The sequence below is a fragment of the Ictidomys tridecemlineatus genome, chromosome 11, assembly GCF_052094955.1.
Source record: "Ictidomys tridecemlineatus isolate mIctTri1 chromosome 11, mIctTri1.hap1, whole genome shotgun sequence".
Taxonomy (NCBI): domain Eukaryota; kingdom Metazoa; phylum Chordata; class Mammalia; order Rodentia; family Sciuridae; genus Ictidomys; species Ictidomys tridecemlineatus.
In genome coordinates this window covers 77,163,232-77,185,416 of record NC_135487.1, presented here as the reverse complement: position 1 = coordinate 77,185,416, position 22,185 = coordinate 77,163,232, and the positions used below count along the sequence as shown (strand labels likewise).

General features: G+C 37.5%; 2 protein-coding genes across 2 annotated transcripts in view; both read left to right on the top strand.

Moving 5' to 3' along the window:
- Nucleotides 1–8,078, top strand: part of LOC110598401 (retinal-specific phospholipid-transporting ATPase ABCA4) — a 134,908-nt gene extending 126,830 nt beyond the window's left edge. Inside the window, 2 exon segments of the mRNA XM_078027772.1 lie at nt 2,622–3,013; nt 7,987–8,078. Of these exon segments, the coding sequence (XP_077883898.1) occupies nt 2,622–3,013; nt 7,987–8,000 (406 nt within the window). The 3' untranslated portion in view covers nt 8,001–8,078.
- Nucleotides 8,064–22,185, top strand: part of LOC101977380 (rho GTPase-activating protein 29) — a 77,085-nt gene continuing 62,963 nt past the window's right edge. Inside the window, 1 exon segment of the mRNA XM_078026776.1 lies at nt 8,064–8,169. The gene's annotated coding sequence lies outside the window, so the exon portion shown is untranslated.

Genomic DNA, 22,185 nt, shown 5'->3' with positions numbered 1-22,185 from the left:
CACCCTTTCCAAGTGGCCTCCGCTTGGAAACCCCAATCAGAGACACAGAATGAGCTTTAAGACAGCAAGTACCAGAGGTGAGTTTCAGAAAATCAATGTATTCACACATACAGAGACACTCAGCCAGCTGGGCTGCTCTTTGTCTTCACAGCTACATGAACAGCCTGGTGCATCTGCTGGTTGTGTCAGAGAGGGTATGCAGAAGGGTAAATTGAGTTCTTCCTCTTTCAAATTGCCATCTCAGCTTATAAACTCTGACTGCCCCTTGCTTTAATAATCATGTTGCAAAAGCTGTGACTCTGAAACCTCCTTATTGTAATCAGAGAAGGTTTAATGCACACAATAGGAATAGGAAGAACACCAATTTGTCTGGTTTCTGTTATAATCTGAAAGCTTTCAAAATAATCCTATTGGGCTTTTCAGATGAGAGAGTCCATCAGAAACTGAAAGGAGATTCAGTAGAGACCCCCTGAGACTTAGGATTTAAGTAGAGCAGCCTGAGGGACTCAGATGACAAAGGTTACTGATACACAATGAAGAGATGGCCCTCTCCCCACTTCTGCCTGAAACCCAGCATCTCACTCTGCCTACCAAAACCTTGAGAGGAGAAGATAGCTGGAGACAGTACCTGGGGAATGGTGTTAGTGTTTGACCTCCATGAACTCCTCCAATCTTTTTGAACCTCAGACACACAGGAGTGGGAACAAGATGGGGGAAGAGAATCAGAGAAGTCACCACGTGGAGCTACAGCCAACATATAGGCATGTGGACACTTAACGCACCACTTTAGGGACTTCCAGAAAAAAACGGGGACATTTTGAGAGTCCTGAGAGCCTGTTTTTACTTGGGTGAAGGACAGTACTACTGGAAATGTATACACATACATCTCTTTTAAAGTCTGGAAAAAGAATGTTTTGGGGTAGGGAAAGTGAGATTATGCTAGGGAGCTTTCCCTACCTTTAGTTTCAGAAACTGAATCATACCGAAGGTAAAAATCTGGTTTGGTGTTCACTGTGAAGGTCCAAGTTTAGCTATTATCTCTGGCCTAGAGGTCTTGCTCACAGAGCTCTTAGAAAATCTTTGTGACTTTGTGGATTCATCTTGCATTCAGTTTGTCTCTCTCACATGCTTAGATTGCAAGCAAGAGATAGGACCAAGGTCTCAGGCCCTGCTGCTCTCATGAAAATGTCCAAGCCTTCATTGAAACACAACATGACCTGGCATGGCTTTCCTCTCCATCCCATGCTCTTCCAGCTCTTGCTCCAGGCACTAAACTAGGTGTGATTAGCTCTCTAATCTGGGGCTTCTCGCTCTACACCTGTCCCACAGCATATTTTTTGGTTTCCAGCTGCATAAATATTCCCTGCAGAATCCTCCCTGAGCACCCCTGGGTTAGGTACCATCAGCACTGCTTCTGGAACACCCTGAGGCCATCTGAAGAAAAATCACTTTAGAATGGTTGCCTGATTGTGTGTCAGTGTCCCCACAGCAAAAGCTGTAGTATTTACCACAGTTGCCTCTAAGTCTGAGCAAAAGCTTAACAAACACTGGCTGAATGAGTAACCTGAATGAGTAACCTGGTCTGGCCCTTCAGGCACCATTATCAGGTCAGGCACAGAGCATCCACGGGCTGCACTCTCACTTGCTCAACCACAAGCACCACGAAGTTCCCAGGGAAAAGATGGTGGCAAAAGCATAACAAATAGCCACACTTTAGGGAATAGACCGACCAACAATAAAAAAAGAAAAAATAAAATAAATAAATAAATATACATATGCACAGGAAAAAAAATAGCCACACTTTCTGAAATTTCTCTTCCTGGAAGACAAACTTCAACATAAAAATAGCAACTTGCCAGCAGAAGACATCAGAGACTGCAGATTCCCCCACCCAAAGTTCTCAATGCGTCAATTTGCCAGAAACAAGTAGAGGTTACAAGGCCTGGGAGCATAAAGGAAATGCGCCAGGGGACTGCAGTTCTAGCTCCGACTCTATGCCAAACTGCAATTTTGGGCAAAGTGGGCCATATCACAAGCCCAAATGTTCCCGGATCCTGGAAAGGGCTGGATTAGGTGCTGGCTAAGACCCTGAGAGGGGACTGAGATTAAGTCTTAGTCTTTGACCTCACACACTATATCACAGAAATTAATAGACGTTGAATTAATTTAGAAAAATTAGCAGTTTGGGGGAAAGGGATGGCAAAGCACAGAAAGGGGCACTTGTGCATTGAAACCTGCCCGCCAGAACCAAAATCAGCTGATATTTCAAAGCCTTGGCAGACCCTTTAGAGGTCCTTTTAAAGGGGCGTGTGGAGAACCCAACAGCGCGGCCGCCCTTGGTGGAGAAGCGGGCCCTCGAATGCCAGTAGCCCACCAATGGCGCGGGCTGAATGGGGGTGCAGTCCTGTCACCGGCAGGAGGACACCTAGCTGCCACCCGCACCGCTCTCCGCTTGTGCGCCCCCGCCGTCACGCCCCCCGCAGCCCGGGGCCAATCACCCGCAGGCCGAAGTCCCGCACTCGATTCGCGCCCCCAGCCCCACCGGCTGCTCGACGCGAGACTAGTAAACGTTAGGAAGCGCTTTGCCCCGTCGGGATTTCTGCTTAGTCGTTGTCTTCCAGGAAACAGCTTCCTCAGTTTGGAGTCAACTCTCCTGTGGCGGTGGCAGAAGCCAGAGACTCAGCAGCCGGACCCCAGCCTCAGCCTCAGCTTCAGCACCTCCCTCCCGGCCGCCGCTCCGCCGCCGTCAGGCCTCCTCCAGCCGGAGCGCACTTCGGGCTCCCGCCACGTGGGGTCGGAAGCCTCGCGCTCTCCCCAGTGGCCTCGGAAACCGCGTCCTGCGAGGCGACCGCCTTCCCGCCTGGCCCCTCGGGTGGCCGCTTCCATGGGCACCGACAGCCGCGCGGCCGGGGCGCTCCTGGCGCGAGCCCGCACCCTGCACCTGCAGGCCGGGAACCTGCTGAGGAGCTGGGGCCGCCTGCGGAGGAAGTGCCCTTCCACGCACAGCGAGGAGGTGAGGGCCGGCGAGCAGCGTCCGCGCAGACCCAGATTCTGGGGCAGGCCGCGGGCCAGGGCAGGTGAGGAGGGAGGGTGCGCCTGGACGCCGGGGGTAGGGAGCTGCGGCCGAGGTTGGCGCCACCTCTCCTACCATCCTACTGTCGGGGCCGAGCATCCTAAACATTTAGCGAGTGCAGCTGCATACCTCTGCCACTGCTCGAGGCTGAGAGGCACTGGATCCCTCTGCCTGGCAGGGGAGTCGGGGAGCGCCAGTACGTGGCGGGGTGCCACTCCGGATCTCTTGCTCCCTTCCCCAACTTTTCCTTTGGAAAGGATTATTCCAAAGATTAACCTTTGGTAAATGAAATAATATTCACAATACGCTTAACTTTGATCGTGTTGATATTATTGCTGTGAAGCAAAACTGCCGCATTTTATTTTCCCGAAGACTGATCGATCACCAGTTAGTTGGAGGTGGCAGATGTTAATCTGGAAGTATGCACTTGCTACCCCTTTGTTGCTGACTGTTCCTGAGCCATTGACTGCACAGGTAATTGGTGGCACGGAATAATTTTTGTACTTGAAAAATCCCAGTGTATCTGTGACTTTATGATGTGTTGGTTAAATGTAAAAATAATAAAACAAAAACTTTAGGAGCCATGCGACTTTGGGAAAGAAGCTTCAAAGTTGGGTGCCACCTTCTTCTTCAGGTTGTTGTGAGAATTAAGAGATTATATATGAAAATGCTCCATATAACCATCAGAAAGAGAAACCTTGATTAAAAGAACCAGTTGCCCAAACTGTCAGGTTATGACATTATCAGCTGTTCAGAGTCGGTTTTAGCTGTTTATATGAGAGCTATTGTCCACAGACCATACAGTAAGTAGCAGTTGGTATGTGTGGGGAACCAGCACCTTTCAGGAGGCAGAGAACTCACTTTAATATGCACCTGAATCCCTACCCTATTCTGTGTTTGGGTTCCAGTTTTGTTTAAACCACTCACTTTGACTCTTTCTCTGAAAGATAAGTTATTTCTATATTTGGTACATAAAAGCCTTAATTTCTTTCATCACTGATAGTGATGATCAGTGTATCTGGAAGATCTGCATGTATTTTGATAATATTGGGTGAAATTTTCTCTCTCATTATTGTAGAGTAGTGGCTTTCAAAGTTTTTTACTCCAAATGGTAAGAAATGTATTTTACTCATTTTACTCACGCATTCATAATTTTATATTTATATCTATGTATCAATATATCTGAAACAGAGATCTCACAAAAAGATGTTAACTCTTGTATACTGAGCCATCTTGATTTTTTTCTATCTTGTTTTTAATTTTTTTTTTAACACAATGCTGGGGATGGAACTCAGGGTCTCACACATGCTATGCAAGGGCTCAACCATTGAACTATACTGAGACAGTGTGCCCTGATGCACGCAGTTTTTTGAAAAACATTGTTCAGAAGATTAATTCTGGTCTTAGTGTTTTATTTGAAGTACCTCGTCAGAGTAGGATAAAACTAAAGATCCTAAAACATTTGAGAAAAATGTGAAGAAATAGCAGCATATTGTAGGGAAACTATAACAATCTAATTAGAATAGGATAGGCATGTTTTATTTCTATGTAAAGAATTTTACATGGAGCGCTCCAAATTTGTATGTACCCCTTGAAACACCTCAACCTCATTGAAGAGATTAAAGAAAGTGAAAAAATCATTCATTATTGAAAATATACATATTTGATAGTGTTTAATTCTTAAAAGGTCTTTTCTAGTTCTAATGCTTTTTTGATTCTATGATCTTTCCTCATAGTTTCGTGTTTCACTAGAGTTTTATGAAATCAAATATTTTACAAATTGTATTTATGACAGTGCTGAGGATCAAAACTAGGGCTAAATATTGTTTATGAATGGGTCATTGTAAGATAGTTTTGATCTTTCCGTTGTTGAGTATTTGTTCAGTTGAGTTGTGGTATTTTTAAAATTCTTAAGCCATTCCAGATTTAATATAGACTACATTGTGGTGATAGTTATCTTTAGTGATACTGTGTATGTGATGATGAAGAAAGCAGGAAACAAAAAGGTATAAGTCTAATATTCAGTCAATATATATAGCATGTAACTTATAATAAAAATCATTTTGTGATATAGTCAATGAATTTCTTATATAACTTTAGACTTTTCTATAATTTACCCTGAAATTTGCAGAAACCAAGATTAATTAAAGAGATGGTTTCAGAAAAGGGGTGTATACTCTGGAAATATACAAATCTTTCTGAGTTGAAGAATTCATTAGGAAAGCCTTGTATATGAAATCATCCAGAGAAAAATTTCTTAGAATTCTCCTGCAATTTGAGCCAAAGCAGTCCTGATCAAATAGTTAACTCCATCAGTCCTGTTTCCTCAACAGTTACTGATTTATATGGAAAGATTATTAATTAATTTTTATCTACTGACTTCAAGTTGATTAGAAATACATTTTGCATAAAGATATAGATTTTGTAACTTGAATTCAAGTAAGTTATTATGGATAACACATAAATTATTGTTGTGGGTTGTAAATCCTAACGTAAGTGGCTGTTAAATTAATAACCAGTTTTCCCTTGTGATTATTAATATTAAGAAGTGATAAAGTGTTGTGTCAGTTTTCATCATAAGCAATTATTGTTTAGAAGTTTAGTCTCTGTTGTCCCTGTTCAGAAAGTGCTTTTGCAGTTCAGGGGCTTGCTCTCATTGCTCATTTCTTTTTTTGTTGTTGTTGATTGCCTAAAGAATGTAAAGTACTGTAACCTTTGTTATCTTTTAAGAGGGATTTCAAACTGCTGGTGTTGGCCAATTAGTGGTCACAATTCAGTTTAGTGAGTCATAGAACAGCATATTTTTTTCTAATTAGTAGAATAAAAGCCACTAGAGTACTGGCATATACTGAGCATAAATATTGTTTTGTGAATCTTTTGTTCCTTTATATGGAGATAGGTCTTCTTTCACTCCCTAAGTGAAAATACGTCTTACTTTGGACCATTGTCAAGTAAGTTTGAAATACTTTGACATAAGAGATATAAATGGAGTAAACTCCTTAATGAATTTACAACATGCTATTGTGGATAGCATATTGGATAAATACTATTTGTTTATCCAAGAAAACATTCAAGACAAGTTAGAGGTATATTGAGGTGTTAGGAAATGACTCATGGACTATCATTATGCACATTGACTTCTGTAAGGTACAGCTGTCCTGTGAGTCTCAGACTTAAGAGTTCATAGTAATTACTTGGGATGCCTGTTAAAGTAGAAATCCTGGGTGCTCTTGGAGAGAGTTCATCACATCTAGGATTGTGCTCGAAAGTTTGAGTCAATGCCACAGGTGATTTTGATGTAGAAGTTCCTCTAGCCATACTTATTCTGTTGCTTGTCTTCAAGGAGTGTAGCATAATGGTTAATAAGAATTTTAGTTTCTCTGGCTTAAATCCAAGTTCTTCTGTTTATAATTTTATTTTTTACAAGTTTTTGTTAATTTTTTGTTTTAAAATATTTTTTAGTTGTATATAGATACAGTATCTTTGTTTATTTATTTTTGTGTGGTGCTGAGGATCAAACCCAGTGCCTCACACATGCGAGGCAAGTGCTCTACCACTGAGCCTATAACCCCAGCCCTATAACCTTATTCTTGAAATCATTTTTTGTTTCTTTATGAATACTTCTATTTTAGAAGTTTAAAGTTTCATTGGTACAAAAACAGTGTAAAAATAATTAGACTTGCTTTGGGTCAAGAATGAGAATTAAGAGTTGAATGAAAACAAGTCTGAATTTATCTGTTGAAGGCAACAAAATTCTTGTAGAATTAAACTTTAGGTTTGTGTGATAAATTCTATTGATGTCTTTTTTTCCTAATTAATTTACCAAATTATGTATTCTTGTTGTAGATGTAGGATGAGTGAATAGAGCTTGATTAACAGTTTTAAAATGTATTCCCTTTGCAGCTTTAAGATTGTATTAGGGGCTGGGATTGTGGCTCAGTGGTAAAGTGCTCGTCTAGCACGTGTGAGGCCCTGGGTTCAATCCTCAGCACCACATAAAAATAAATAAACAAAATTTTAAAAAAAGATTGTATTGAAAAGACCTTGAATCAGCTCAGATTTGTCAGGATAAGTGGAAAATGACTGCAGAAATCCTGCAGATCAAAAGGGAAGTGAAGTAAGCAGGCAGTTAACTTCCTAAGTTTGGGAGAGAAGTCAAATAGCCAATGAGCCATCAAACCCCTTGTGGCTGAGTTGCTGAGATGGCAGTCTGATCCAGTTCTAAAGTGAACAATAAGAAACAATATTTCATTAAATTTTAATATATGACTATTGTCATAAATGTTAATATAAGAGTACCTGTCTGTAACCACCCTGAAATCCAGACTCCTTTGAAAGTGTGAAAGAGGACATGTGCTGGAAACACTTGTTCTCTTGTGCAAAAAACTGCAGATTTATAACTCTATAGCTACTGTGCAGACATTGAGTAATGTCTTTGATTTCTGCTTCTCTGAAATGACCATTTACCCTATATATGCCTGACTTGTAACTGGATTCCTGGTATGTACAAGGTAATGTAATGTGCTTGTGAATCATGGGAAAGGCCTCACTGTTTGCTTTGTTAAATCTTGTTATGTAAAGTAATGTTTCTTACTGATATATACTAACATTTTTTATCATTATTCTTATAAATTATTCACTATAATGCATTAGAATGGCCGTTGCTTTTTTTAGAACATTGCACTCAGGAAAAAAATTGTTTAAAAATGTTGGTGATTACAAGACTAAGCATACAGTCTAGGTAGATATTTATCAATTGGATTGATCTTTTCAAGCAACTAGCTTTTTGGTTACATTGATAGATATTTATCAATTGAATTGATCTTTTCAAACAACTAGCTTTTTGGTTACATTTATTTATGTCTTTGTCGTTATTTCTTTTCACTTTGGATGTAATTTTCTCTGTTTTCTAGGTTCTCCATGGTAGTGAAGATAACAGTAGACATTACAACATATTTAACATCATCAACCCATTTGATGTTGGCAGGTTCTTGGTCTTGAAAATGGAGGTGGACTTTCCATTGATGACAAGCTTCCTGTTCTCAGCCTTGACTGTGTCATTGAACTTGCCATGAGTGGATTCATAGTGGAACCAGGTAGGCATGCAATTGAGGTCAATGAAAGGGTCACTTCTGGCAATAACATCCATTTTGCCAGAGTTCAAAACAGACGTGGTAGAGAGGTGCCCATTATAGCCACATCCATTTATTTCCACCTTGACTGCCATATCACAGGGATGTAGCAGCACTGCATGAGACAAGAAAATGCAGCTGTCCAACAGGGATGAGCAGAGAGACTTTCTGGAAAGCTTGGAATTACTGGTTTAGGCCCTTCCTTTTAAAAATTGTTTGTTTGTTTTTGCCATACTAGAGATTGAATCCAGGTCCTTGAGCATGCCACATGTGCTCTACCACTGACTCTTCCTTTTTAAAATGAAGCATCTAAAACTATATGTTTCTCTAACCATAGTTTTTATTGTAAAAATTTCCATATTTTGAAATGTGTTTTTTTTTGTTCAGTTTAGAATATTTAAAAATTTCCTTTGTGGGAATTTGACCCATGGGTTATTTAAAGGATGTTTTATAATTTCCAAATATTTGTGGATTCCACAGACATCTTTCATTTATTGATTTTTAATTTAATTTTGTTTGGGTCAAAGAACATATACTGATTTCAGTCTTCTTAAATTTATGAATACTTGTTTTATGGTCCTCCATGTGGTCTCTTTTAGTGAACATTCTATATGCATTTGAAAAGAATGCCATTGTTTGGTAGTATTTTCTGTGAATGTCTGTCAGGTCAAATAGGGATAGTATTGTTAAATCTTCTGTATCCCTAATAATCTTTTGTCATTTTTGTGTTAATTACTGAGAGAATTGTTGCTATTTGAAGTAAAAATTTGGGATTTTTCTGTTTTTCCTTATATTTCTGTTAGATTTTGCCTTATATATATCCTGGACCTCTATTTTTAGGTGCATATCTTCTTAGTATCGATACGACTTTAGGGTGAAATGACTCATTTATTATTATGAAATGTTACTTTTCATGCTTGGTAAAATTTACTATCTGATATAACAGAGCCCCTTTAGCTTTCTTATGGTTAGTGCTTGTGTGGCATATCTTCTTCTGTTTTTCTGTTGTTTTGCTTTCATGTGTCTTCATATTTCAAGTCTATTTTTTATATGCAGGAAGTAGTCAGTTCTTATTATTTTACTCAATCTGAGAATATCTGCCTTTTACAGGGGAATTTAAAATGTATTTAATTATTGACACGATTTGGTTTAAGGCTGCCACTTTGCTGTTTCTCATTTGTCCCATCTACTATTGGCTTCTTTTTCTTGTGTTGCTATCTTTGGATTAGGATTTTGAAATTCTATTTATGCTTACTTATTAATTGTACTGCTGGAAATTTTAACTTATGTTTTAAAATTATTATAATATATCTTTGAATAATACTGTGCTATTTCACATATAGGAAGCTTCCTGTGTACTTTCATTTTCTCCTTCTTTACACCATTTTCATGCATTTTACTTCTGTGTATGTTTCTAATGCCACAGCACATCATTACTGTGCATGTTTTAAACCACATTTTAAAGAAATGTGCTTGTTTTGAAACTTGACTGGGGTGGTTTTCATTACAGCTGGGTTAGATGTACTACAGGGCATGTTTTTCTAAGATCTCTGCTTGGGTAGGTATTCAATGGGTTACTGTGCTCTGGCAAATGAGAACTCATAGGTCTCCCAGGTCTTCAAGGAACCTGGGAATTGTACAGATACAGCCCCCTTGAAATTCTTTGCCCATCATTTTGGAGTTTTGTCCTACACATGTGTGTATCTGGATGTTCAGCATGAGAATTAAGGAATTCTGTATGTGAATCTCTGGATCCCTTCCTCCTTCCACATTCTCCTTCTCTGGTGTCTTGTTCTATGGTGTCTAACCACCCCAGTTTCCTGGAACTATGATCTCTATCTCTTAGCAAGACTGTACACTCTGCCTGGCTTCCCCCTGTTTTTGGTCTGTAGTTAAGCAGAAAGTTGGGGAGATTGTAAGGCTTCCCTCGTTTACTTATGATTCTCTCTCTTAGAAATTACAATCCTGTGCTGTGGATATTTCAGTATTTAAAAACAACATTTATTTTATGCAGGTTTCTATTGTTGACTACAGTGGAAGGGTAAGCCTGGTTTTATTAATTCTTGCACTTGATATATCTTTTAAGGATTTTTTTAAATCTAGAGATTTGTTGTTCCGCCTGTTTTCTTGCAGCTTAATTTGTTGAAGAAATGTGTTGTTTGTCAAATAGAGTGGCCCACAGTCCACGTTTTGTTGGGTGTATCATTTGGCATAATTTCATGTTTCTCTGTCCTAAAGCTTACAAAGTAGTTAGATTTAAAATAGGTCTCTTAACCTTTTGACACTGTTAACCATTTGGGGCTGATAATTCTTTTTTAAGGATGGAGGCTCTCCTGTGCATGTAGGCTATTTAGTAGCATCCTTGGCCTCTTGTCAGTAGAAATCCCTTAGACAACCAAAACAAACAAACAAATAACAAAAAATAGCCAAACAACAAAAACTCCAGATCTCCAGACCTTTTCAAATGTTTTACTAGCAAACCCATGTTCTGTATGAAAAGCAGATTACCTAAACTACAAAATTAACAATATGGTTGATGTCACCACTGCAGATTAAAGATCATTCAGTCTAGAACCAGACACTTTGAAGAGAACACGTGAACAAGATTTTAGGAATATTTAATCTAAGGCTACACAGAATGGGTGACTCAAAAGCAAACTATAGAGGATGTGAATTTCCTTTTGAGAAGGAAAAATACTAGAGACAATAATAAAATACTAAAAAACACAAGTAATTTCTTTTAAATGATGGATTTTTCTGAGACTTGTTGAACAACTTAAGTGCTGGACTTATGCAATAGATACAAAATGGTTTTTCTTTTGGAGAGGCACTTTATAAATTTATTGTACACCAAGTTTTGGACTTTCAGAAAAGTTATTATTTCAGTAATGCAATTTGCATGCTCAACATTTATTTGCCTGATAAAAAATTAAACACAACACAAGTCAGAGGAGATTAATAAAATAATCCTTTTAATTTAAAAGTGAGCTGGAAGCAGTGCTGTACACCTATATGCCCAATGAGTGGGAGGATCTTCACATCCATCTTTCCCATTGGGATCTTTTTTGGAAGTTTTGTGATGTTTCCTGGAATTTCATTGTGACTGGTACCTAGGTAAAGAAACTAACATCCTGTGTTCCGTATTTACTTTTTCTTAACACACTTAACCTCGTCTAGGCCATGGTTGTTTACTACTTTGGGTGGGGAAGGGAGCCTTCTTCCCTTTCTTTCTGCCCTCTCTGTTGCATCGTTAGCATTGTTATCCTTCTCTGTCCTTCCCTTGTTACTGCCCCTTCTGTTTTCTTTCATCTTTTCCCAACTGTGATCCTAGGGTAAGTCATGTGCTTTGCAAAATTGGAATCCCCATTGATAAGCTGGAAAATTGCAGCTGCTATAAGGAGAACATGACCCAGTGAGTTTGTTGCCCTGGATGCCCCAGGACACTGTCAATAATAAAATCTCCTTTTCCAGAGGCAGCCCAGCTTCTGTGGAAACCAAGTGGACCAGGACTCTCCTTGTTTTAAGTCAGACGGGTGCCTGGTATATCTCATTTTCACTACTATCACTCTCTTAGAGACCAAGGATGGGGTTCCACATTGAGTCATTTGAATCTTTGACTTCCACTGAGTTCTTTGGATCTTCTGGGGGAAGGGAGGTATGTTAGGTGTTTTGTGAACATTTCAAGACCATTTCAAAACAGCAGGAAGCTTTTTGTTCTATGTCTACCTTTTCCTCTTTGGATTAACTTCTCCTTATTGAGTTTGGGAGTAGGGGTCTCTCTTCACAAAAAAGAATTCAAAATTAGATGCAAGGTGAGTATTTAGGATAGGTAAATAAATCACAGCACATTATAGATGTATGTCTTAGAGATTTAGATCCTTTTTTTCCCAGTGATTTCTTTAGGCAGTTTGCCTACTTAGAAATGCTTCCTTATTGTTAAAAACTGTACAAGTGAGGAACTGTGACACTTAAGCCTCATTAGATTTACAGTACATATAGCTCTGGTCTCATAATTTTGGTAAGACTTTTAAGAGTGAATTTAAAGAAAGCAAGATAGGCCCAGGTAGAAAAGTTTCAGTCCTCAAGTTGGCAGGATATCAAACTTTGGCTGAGATGAATAAATCACTATTCAGTGAATGTATGGTCACTCCAGCTCCCTCCACCTCCCTAAAATAGAACAACCATCTCAGTTATCATCACCTTCACCTCCCAGCTGTGAAAGCCCTTGACCTAGGAAAGTGGGCTTTTAAAAGTGCTCTTGGTCCCAGCAGGTTAGTACTACCATTGAACAAAGATGATTCCCAAAGGGTACCCTGGAAAGATTTTGATTTCTGTACATGATAATTTATTCAGCATTCACTCTGAAAATTTAGCAGCATCTCACTTTATGCTAGATAGAGTCCCTGTAGAACCTTTCCATTTATTGAGTGGCAGTGTACAAGAACCAAAAACTAGAGCCCAAGGCATAATGTGGGTTACCTGATAGAAGTATGAGGAATCCCCAGTGGAAAAGTACAGGGATGATAATTTTCACTGGAGGAAATGAAAAGGCATTTTGGAAGAAGTGATATTTTTATGTGAGCTTGAAGGTAAAGAGTAACTTTAATTAGCACAGAAGGTAAAGGGTCCTTCCTGTGCAGAATTGCTGGTTATCTCTAATGTATACCAGGAGTCACTGATCCAACTTAGATGATTCTGCCTTGAAGTTCTGAAGGCTATTTTGTTTGCTGTGTATTTTTAATTTCCCATTCACTTCCAGCATGATAATAAACCACACACATAAGACACATTCATGTGTGTAATGAAATAAGGGGGTTAAGAAGGTTGGGAGCACATTCTGGTCTTTTTGTAGAAGGTGGTATGTGTTTTATTTATTTTCTTTACTATTATGGTGGTAAGTAAATGAGCGAGCCACCTTGTTCATAAAGCAGATATCTGCCAATAATGCCTCCCTAGATAAGAATTTTATTTTTCTTGAAGAATGCATCAGGATGTGTTGCCGAGAAAGTTTTCAAATGTTATATCTTCCTTTTTATATTTTATTTTTTGTGATGCTGCAGATTGAACCAGGCTTCAAGCATGCTAGGCAAGCACTCTACCACTGAACTACACTCCCAGCCCTACAGTCTTCCTTTTAAAGGAAGAGGGTGGGAGCTAATTAACCTGTTTTTAGAAGTATTAGGGAAGGGTAATTTAAGTGTCAACTTCAGGGAGTACTGTTTCTCCTACTAACAGCCAACTTCTTATGATTACCCTCTCACTTGTCATATAATCTAATATCTCCATATTCTCATATCCTACCTCATAAACATCTCATCAAACCCCCCAGACCCCAATTCTACCATTAGAAACTGTAAACCATTACACAAATCTATTGACTACATGGTAGAAGATAACTGAACTCATCATTTCTGATTATAGCGACAAAACTGTAAATGTAAAAAATAGAAGCTAACTGACATATGGCTGCACATTGGGTACATTGAGTGCTGTAATATTGATCTTTCTCTTAAAAGTGAGGGATCGGTAACCTGTAGGGACACTATAAGACAATAGGGCAGAAGCTATAATACCTTGGATTTACAGTGCAAGAGAGGAAGACTCATAGACATTGTGAAAAAACAAGGGAGGAAAGTGCCCCAAACAAACCAAGATACTACAACAGTAGAATCCATAGATAGCACAGTAGATGAAATGTCAGAGAAGGAGTTCAGAATATACATAACTACAATGACTTGAGAATTAAAGAACAACCTAAGTGAGCAGGTACAGGCAAAAATTGATCACTCCAACAGTGAGATAAGAGAACAAATACAGGTTGCAAGAGATTGCTTCAAGAAAGAGTTAGAGATATTAGAAAAAAAACAAACAGAAATCCTTGAAATTAAAGAAACAATAAGCCAATTAAAAAATTCAATAGATAGCATTACCAATAGACTAGATCATGTGGAAGTCAGGATCTCAGACAATGAAGACAAAATATACAATCTTGAAAATAAAGTTGACCTTATAGTGAAGATAGTAAGAAACCATGAACAAAATATCCAAGAATTATGGGATGCCATCAAAAGACCAAATTTAAGATTTATTGGGATAGAGGAAGGTTTAGCAATTTAAACCAAAGGAATGTACAATCTCTTCAGTGAAATAATAGCAGAAAAATTCCCATGCATGAAGAATGAACTGGAAAATCAAATACAAGAGGCCTTCAGGACACCAAATGTACAAAATTACAACAGATCTATATCAAGACACATTATAATGAAAATGCCTGGCATTCAGAATAATGATAGAATTTTAAAGGCCACAAGAGAGAAAAATCAGATTACCTATAAGGGAAGACCAATTCAGATCTCAGCAGATTTTTCAACCCAGACTCTCAAAGCCAGGAGATCCTGGAATAACATATACCAAGCTCTAAAAGTTAATGGATGCCAACCAAGAATCTAATATCCAGCAAAATTAAGCTTCAAATTTGACAATGAACTAAAAACCTTCCATGACGAACAAAAGCTAAAAGAATTTACAGCAAGAAAGCCTGCACTACTTGGCAAAATATAACATGAGGAAGAAATGAAAACAACAATGAAAATCTGTAAAAGGAAGAACTACAATAAAGGAAAAGCCAACCAAGGGAGAAACCAAGAAAAGTTAAATACCAAAAATAAACAAAAATCACCAGTAATACAATTCATGTCTCTTTCAACCCTTTTGAATAAATATTTACACATAAAAATTTTAACTACAGTATCATCTAATTTTTCATATTTTTGTTTATTTTGAATTTTTGTTTTCCATTTCTCTTCACAAAGTTACACAAATATTTTCTTTAAAAGTTTTAGCATTACATTCCATAAACTTGGAGAGATAGGAGATGAAAGAAGAGAAAGCCATTATGAAAAACTTGTAGGATAAGGTGACCTAATTGAAGTTATTCCCACCAAAAGCATATAGAAATCAACTCACAGTCTAATAGAGTCTTATAGGGAGAAATAAAACACTTCACTCTACTCTTGTATATTCTAAATTTATCTCTTTGGTGTGCCTTTCTTAATGAACTCAGCAAGAAACTACATAACAAGGGGACTTATCATGCAGCCTATAGTTGTGTCTCACCAAAAGGTTAAAGATGGAGAAAGGAGCCGATATGGCAGCCGTTGGTTACATGAGACTACTGAGTATTTGAAATGTGTCTAGTCTGAATTGAAGTGTGCTACATGTTCAGTAGACATTAGATTCCAAAGAAATACTAGGACAAACAAAATGAACATGAACTATCTTACCAACAGATATTTTCTTTGAAAATTATGTTGGTATTATAGTGGGTTAAATGAAAATATATTAAAATTAATTTCTCTGTTTGTTTAAAAAGAGACATAAAGGAGAACAAGGTAGCATATTCTATATCTTCACTGTAGTTCTATATGTCCATGTTTATATGTTATCATTTTTGATATTTGTGTTTTCAGAATTTTATAAATATAAAACTCAATAGGGCAAATTATACCATATATAAATTATACCTCAACAAACATGACTTTATAAGACTTCATGAAATCTAGCTCATGAAGTATTTTAACAGTATTGGGCACATACTAACCACCATTAAAACATCCAGCATCAAGCTGTTTCATAATAGGGTAGGGAAGGGGAACATGGGAAGAATAGTTGAACTCTAGATAGGGCAAAGAAGTGGGAGGGGAAGGTAGCGGGAATGGGGTTAGAAATGATGGTGGAATGCGATGGACATCATTACCGTAAGTACAGGTATGAAGATACTAATGGTGTGAATAAACTTTGTGTACAATCAGAGATATGAAAAAATGTGCTCTATATATGTAATATGAATTGTAATACATTTACAATTGTCATATATAACAAATCAGAATAAATAATAAATAAATAATTTGGAATTAACAAAAGAATATTGAATAAAGGAACTTTAAAAGCTATTAAAATTTTTTCATGTACTTGTTGATTGATTGTATGTCCTCATCTGAGAAGTGTCTGTTCAGGTCTTTGGCCCATTTATTGATTGGGTTATTTGTTTTCTTATTGTTTAATTTTTTGAGTTCTTTGTATACTCTGGATATTAGGGCTCTATCTGAAGTGTGAGGAGTAAAAATTTGTTCCCAGGATGTAGGCTCCCTATTTACCTCTCTTATTTCTCTTGCTGAGAAAAAACTTTTTAGTTTGAATAAGTCCCATTTATTGATTCTTGTTTTTAACTCTGGGGCTATGGGAGTCCTATTAAGGAATTTGGAGCCCCACCCCACAATATGTAGATTGGAGCCAACTTTTTCTTCTATCAGACACAGAGTCTCTGATTTGATATCAAGCTCCTTGATCCATTTTGAGTTAACTTTTGTGCATGGTGAGAGAAAGGGATTCTGATTCATTTTGTTGCATATGGATTTCCAGTTTTCCCAGCACCATTTGTTGAAGATGCTATCCTTCCTCCATTGCATGCTTTTGGCACCTTTGTCTAATATAAGGTAGTTGTAATTTTGTGGATTGGTCTCTGTGTCCTCTATTCTGTACCATTGGTCTACCTGGCTGTTTTGGTACCAGTACCATGCTGTTTTTGTTACTATTGCTCTGTAGTATAGTTTAAAATCTGGTATCACTATACCACCAGTTTCACTCTTCCTGTTTAGAATTGCTTTTGCTATTCTGGGTCTTTTATTTTTCCAGATGAATTTCATGATTGATTTTTCTATTTCTGCAAGGAATGTCATTGGGATTTTGATTGGCATTGCATTAAACCTATAGAGTACTTTTGGTAATATGGCCATTTTAATGATATTAGTTCTTCCTATCCATGAACAAGGTATATCTTTCCACCTTCTAAGGTCTTTTTCTATTTCTCTCTTTAGGGTTCTATAGTTTTCATTGTATAGTTCTTTCACCTCTTTTGTTAGGTTGATTCCAAGTTTTCTTTTTTTTTTTTTTTTTGAGGATATTGTGAATGGGGTGGTTGTTCTCATTACCATTTCAGAGGATTTGTCACTGATATACAGGAATGCCTTTGATTTATGCATGTTGATTTTATATCCTGCCACTTTGCTGAATTTATTTACTAGCTCTAGAAGTTTCTTGGTAGAACCTTTTGGGTCTGCTAGGTATAGGATCATGTCATCTGCAAATAGCGATAATTTAAGTTCTTCTTTTCCTATCTTTATGCCTTTAATTTCTTTTGTCTATCTAATTGCTCTGACCAGTGTTTCGAGAACTATGTTGTGCTAAGAGCCATAGCCAAATAGTAATGATGCATGGCATTTTTTGTTGAAAGGTGATGCCAGAAAGCCCATTGAGATGATATGATTATGTTAAGATCTGCATTCAAATGGATATTAGACCCCTGCTGTCCACCTCAGCCTGCTACTTTGGAGCTCTAGCAGGACTCCCAAAGAGTTCCCATTGGTTGGGAAAGTGCGGTAGGAGGGAATTCCGGAGGAGGATTTCCTGTTGGGGTAGTGTGTCCTGGGAGAACACCGAGTGTGTGGTTCGACATATTTCCCGGGAGAGTGCGTGGCATTGGCGGGAGTTTCAAAAATAAAGTTTGTTCCTGCTTGAGTGGCTTATGATTTTGTGCCCAGCCAGACTGTGGCAATGTTGAACAGAAGTGGTGAGAGAGGGCATCCCTGTCTTGTTCCAGATTTTAGAGGGAATGCCTTCATTTTTTCTCCATTCAGAATGATGCTAGCCTGAGGCTTAGCATATATAGCTTTTACAATATTAAGATATGTTCCTGCTATCCCTAGTTTTTCTAGTGTTTTGAACATAAGGGATGCTGGACTTTATCGAATGCTTTTTCTGCATCTATCGAGATGATCATATGGTTTTTATCTTTAAGTCTATTGATGTGGTGAATAACATTTATTGATTTCCGTATATTGAACCAGCCTTGCATCCCAGGGATGAATTCTACTTGATCATGGTGCACAATTTTTTTGATATGTTTTTGTATCTGATTCACCAGAATTTTATTGAGGATTTTTGCATCTATGTTCATTAGAGATATTGGTCTGTAGTTTTCTTTCTTGGAAGTATCTTTGTCTGGTTTAGAAATCAGGGTGATGTTGGCCTCATAGAATGAATTTCGAAGTTCTCCTTCTTTTTCTGTTTCCTGAAATAGCTTGAAAAGTATTGGTATTAGTTTTTCTTTAAAGGTTTTGTAAAACTCTGCTGTATACCCATCTGGTCCTGGGCTTTTCTTAGTTGGTAGTCTTTTGATGGCTTCTTCTATTTCCTCAATTGATATTGGTCTGTTTAGGTTGTCTATATCCTCCTGACTCAATCTGGGCAGATCATATGACTTAAGAAATTTATCAATGCCTTCAATATCTTCTATTTTATTGGAGTATAAGGATTCAAAATAATTTCTAATTATCTTCTGTATTTCTGTAGTTTCTGTTGTGATATTGCCTTTTTCATCCCATATGCTAGTAATTTGAGTTCTCTCTCTTCTTCTCTTCATTAGCATGGCTAAGGGTCTGTCGATTTTATTTATTTTTCAAAGAACCAACTTTTAGTTTTGTCAATTTTTTCAATTGTTTCTTTTGTTTTGATTTCATTAATTTCAGCTCTGATTTTAATTATTTCTTGCCTTCTACTTCTTTTGCTATTGTTTTGCTCTTCTTTTTCTAGGGTTTTGAGATGAAGTGTGAGATCATTTATTTGTTGGTTTTTTCTTTTTTTAAGGAATGAACTCCAAGCAATGAATTTTCCTCTTAGAACTGCTTTCATTGTGTCCCATAGATTCCAATATGTTGTGTCTGTGTATACAATCAATCAACAAGTACATGAAAAAGTGCTCACCATCTCTTGCAGTCAGAGAAATGCAAATCAAAACCACCCTAAGATACCATCTCCAGTAAAATTGACAGCCATTATGAAGTCAAACAACAACAAGTGCTGGCAAGGATGCGGGGAAAAGGGCACTCTTGTTCATTGCTGGTGGGACTGCAAATTGGTGTGGCCAATTTGGAAAGCACTATGGAGATGCCTTGGAAAGCTGGGAATGGAACCACCATTTGACCCAGCTATTCCCCTTCTTGGTATATTCCCTAAAAGCCTTAAAAGAGTGTACTATAGGGATACTGCTACATCAATGACATAGCAGCACAATTCACAATAGCTAGACTGTGGAACCAACCTAGATGCCCTTCAATAGATGAATGGATTAAAAAAATGTGGTATTTATACACAATGGAGTATTACTCAGCACTAAAATGAATGGCATTAGAGCAGATTATGCTAAGTGAAGCTAGCCAATCCCTAAAAAACAAATGCCAAATGTTTTCTTTGATATAAGGAGAGCAACTAAGAACAGAGCAGGGAGGAAGAGCTTGAGAAGAAGATTAACATTAAACAGGGACGAGTGGTGGGAGGGAAAGGAAGAGAGAAGGGAAATTGCATGGAAATGGAAGGAGACCCTCATTGTTATACAAAATTACATATAAGTGGAAGTGAGGTGAAAGGGGAAAAAAACAAGGGAGAGAAATGAATTACAGTAGATGGGGTAGAGAGAGAAGAGGGGAGGGGAGGGGAGGGGAGGGGGTATAATAGAGGATAGGAAAGGCAGCAGAATACAACAGACACTAGTATGGCAATATGTAAATCAATAGAAGTGTAACTGATGTGATCCTGCAATCTGTATACCAGGTAAAAATGGGAGTTCATAACCCACTTGAATCAAATGTATGAAATATGATATGTCAAGAACTTTGTAATGTTTTGAACAACTAATAATAAAAATTTTAAAAAAGCTCTTAAAAAGTATTGGGTTGGGCTGGGGATGTGGCTCAAGCGGTAGCGCGCTCGCCTGGCATGCGTGCGACCCCGGTTTGATCCTCAGCACCACATACAAACAAAGATGTTGTGTCCGCCGAAAACTAAAAAAAAATAAATATTAAAATTCTCTCTCTCTCTCTCTCTTTAAAAAAAAGTATTGGGTCACTCTATTATAATCAGAAGGAACATAATAGAAATACAACTTTTAGTTCACTTTTATGTAATTTTGCCTTGGCTTAGCTTCATGTAGTTTTTTTGAAAGATAACATTTTAGAGATGGATTTTTTTTTAAAAAAAGTTTCTCTGAAAAGTATTACAAAAACCTAGAGTTATTTTGGTGTCTGTAACAGTCAGTTGTAACTTTATTAATTTATGTCCATTGTTTCTGCAAATGCATTATTCATTCTGCAAATAGTTTGAGTGGTTCATCCTTTCTCTTGTAAAGCACTGCTGTGAACAGAGAACAAATGATTAACAACCAAGACAAGGTCTTAATTTCCTTAAGATTCTAGTCTAAATGGTAAGATCTGAATTATCTATTTGGACTGTGGTAAATGCAGTGATGAACAGTGTAGGACGCTCTAGATCATCTCTAGGGGGTTCTGTTCTAGTTTGGTGATGGTGATTATGGGGCCATGGGAGTAGTGCACTTCTCTGAGGAAGTGATCTTTGGGTAAGATCAGAGTGAGTGAGTGAAGGAAAAGAAGGAATATTGCAGGCAAATGGATCTGCATGTAGACTGGACCCTGATGTGAACAGTAGGTATTTTTTAAGCTATAATGTCATGACCCCGTTAACATGTATAAAGACAATTTAGTGATTTGCAACTAGCATTTATAAAATAAAATGGAATAGAATGAAAAAAATCTGAGTATATCTCATAGATCCTTAGCTAGAATCTGTTTTATGAAAGACAAATAGATCTGACACATACCACACACCAACATTACATACTAATGTATCTATACTGGTCATGATATTTCATACTGTGGGTGAAAGTAAACAAATACTGTTAGAAGAAGGAAAAGGAGATGTTTATGGCAGGAGTGTTGAGAGCCAGGAGTGTGACTTCAGATAACATTGCAGGACCAGGCAAGAGCCACCATGTCTCACTTTGAGCCTCACAGAGTACAACATTTTTTCACTTGTCCTTTGGAAGGTTTGAGCAGAGAAATGACACCATGAGATTTATGGTTGAAAAGTTTACTCGCTACATTTATAATGGGACGAGAATGGTTGTGGAACGATCATTAGGAAATTAGTGCAGTAGCTCAGACAAGAAATGACAATTCACTAGTGTGGGAGAGGCAGAAATAGAACGGGATAGACTAGAGAACTGTAATCCCAGGGAGAAACCAAATCTGTGGAATTGGGCATGGTGTAATAGTACATGGTACAGTAATGTATTTTAACAAATGATGAAAACATTACATAAAACTTTGTACTGTGAATTCATTTTGAAAGTATCCAAATATTTAAGACAAAATATTTTAAAAATCTTTTAATGATCATGCTTGGGCTAATTCCTCAAGTTGTTTCCTTTTTGATTTCAAGAAATTTAAAATAGTTGGGGATTTTATTCTGGAAAGTTAAAATAAGGATGAAGAAGAAATTCCTCAAGATTCTCTTGGGTCCCAGTGGGCTAGGATTAGATGTTTTAACACAAAAATTTCTAAATTTTGTGATGCCTTTTAATCTTCTCACAAACCTGAGTATGAATTGTATGAGTCACACATCTGGAAAACACTAGAGCCAAGATTCAAATCTATTTTTTAATAATTCTAAACATTGCCTTTTCACTATTCCATTGTTAAATTACCAGAAATATTTCTCTGATAACATGACATTTATTTTTACAATCAGGATACATCAGATTAGGGGACATCCTTAGAACTTGTTTTCAACAAAAAATGTTCTTCATGAAACTTAACCCAGAATGTCAGCGTGTATGTGTATATATATATATATCACTAGAAAAAATAACTGTAATTAAACTACTTTTATGTGCTCAATGGATACTTACATATGACTGTCTTATTTAATTCTGTAAAATAAGCTTCTGAGGTAGGTGTTGTCAGGATGTTTTTCTGATTTTATAAATAAGCATACTAAAGTGAAGAGATGATTAACAGCTTCTAAGGGCATATAGTAAATAATGGAAGAGGATTTTAAAAACATTTCTTT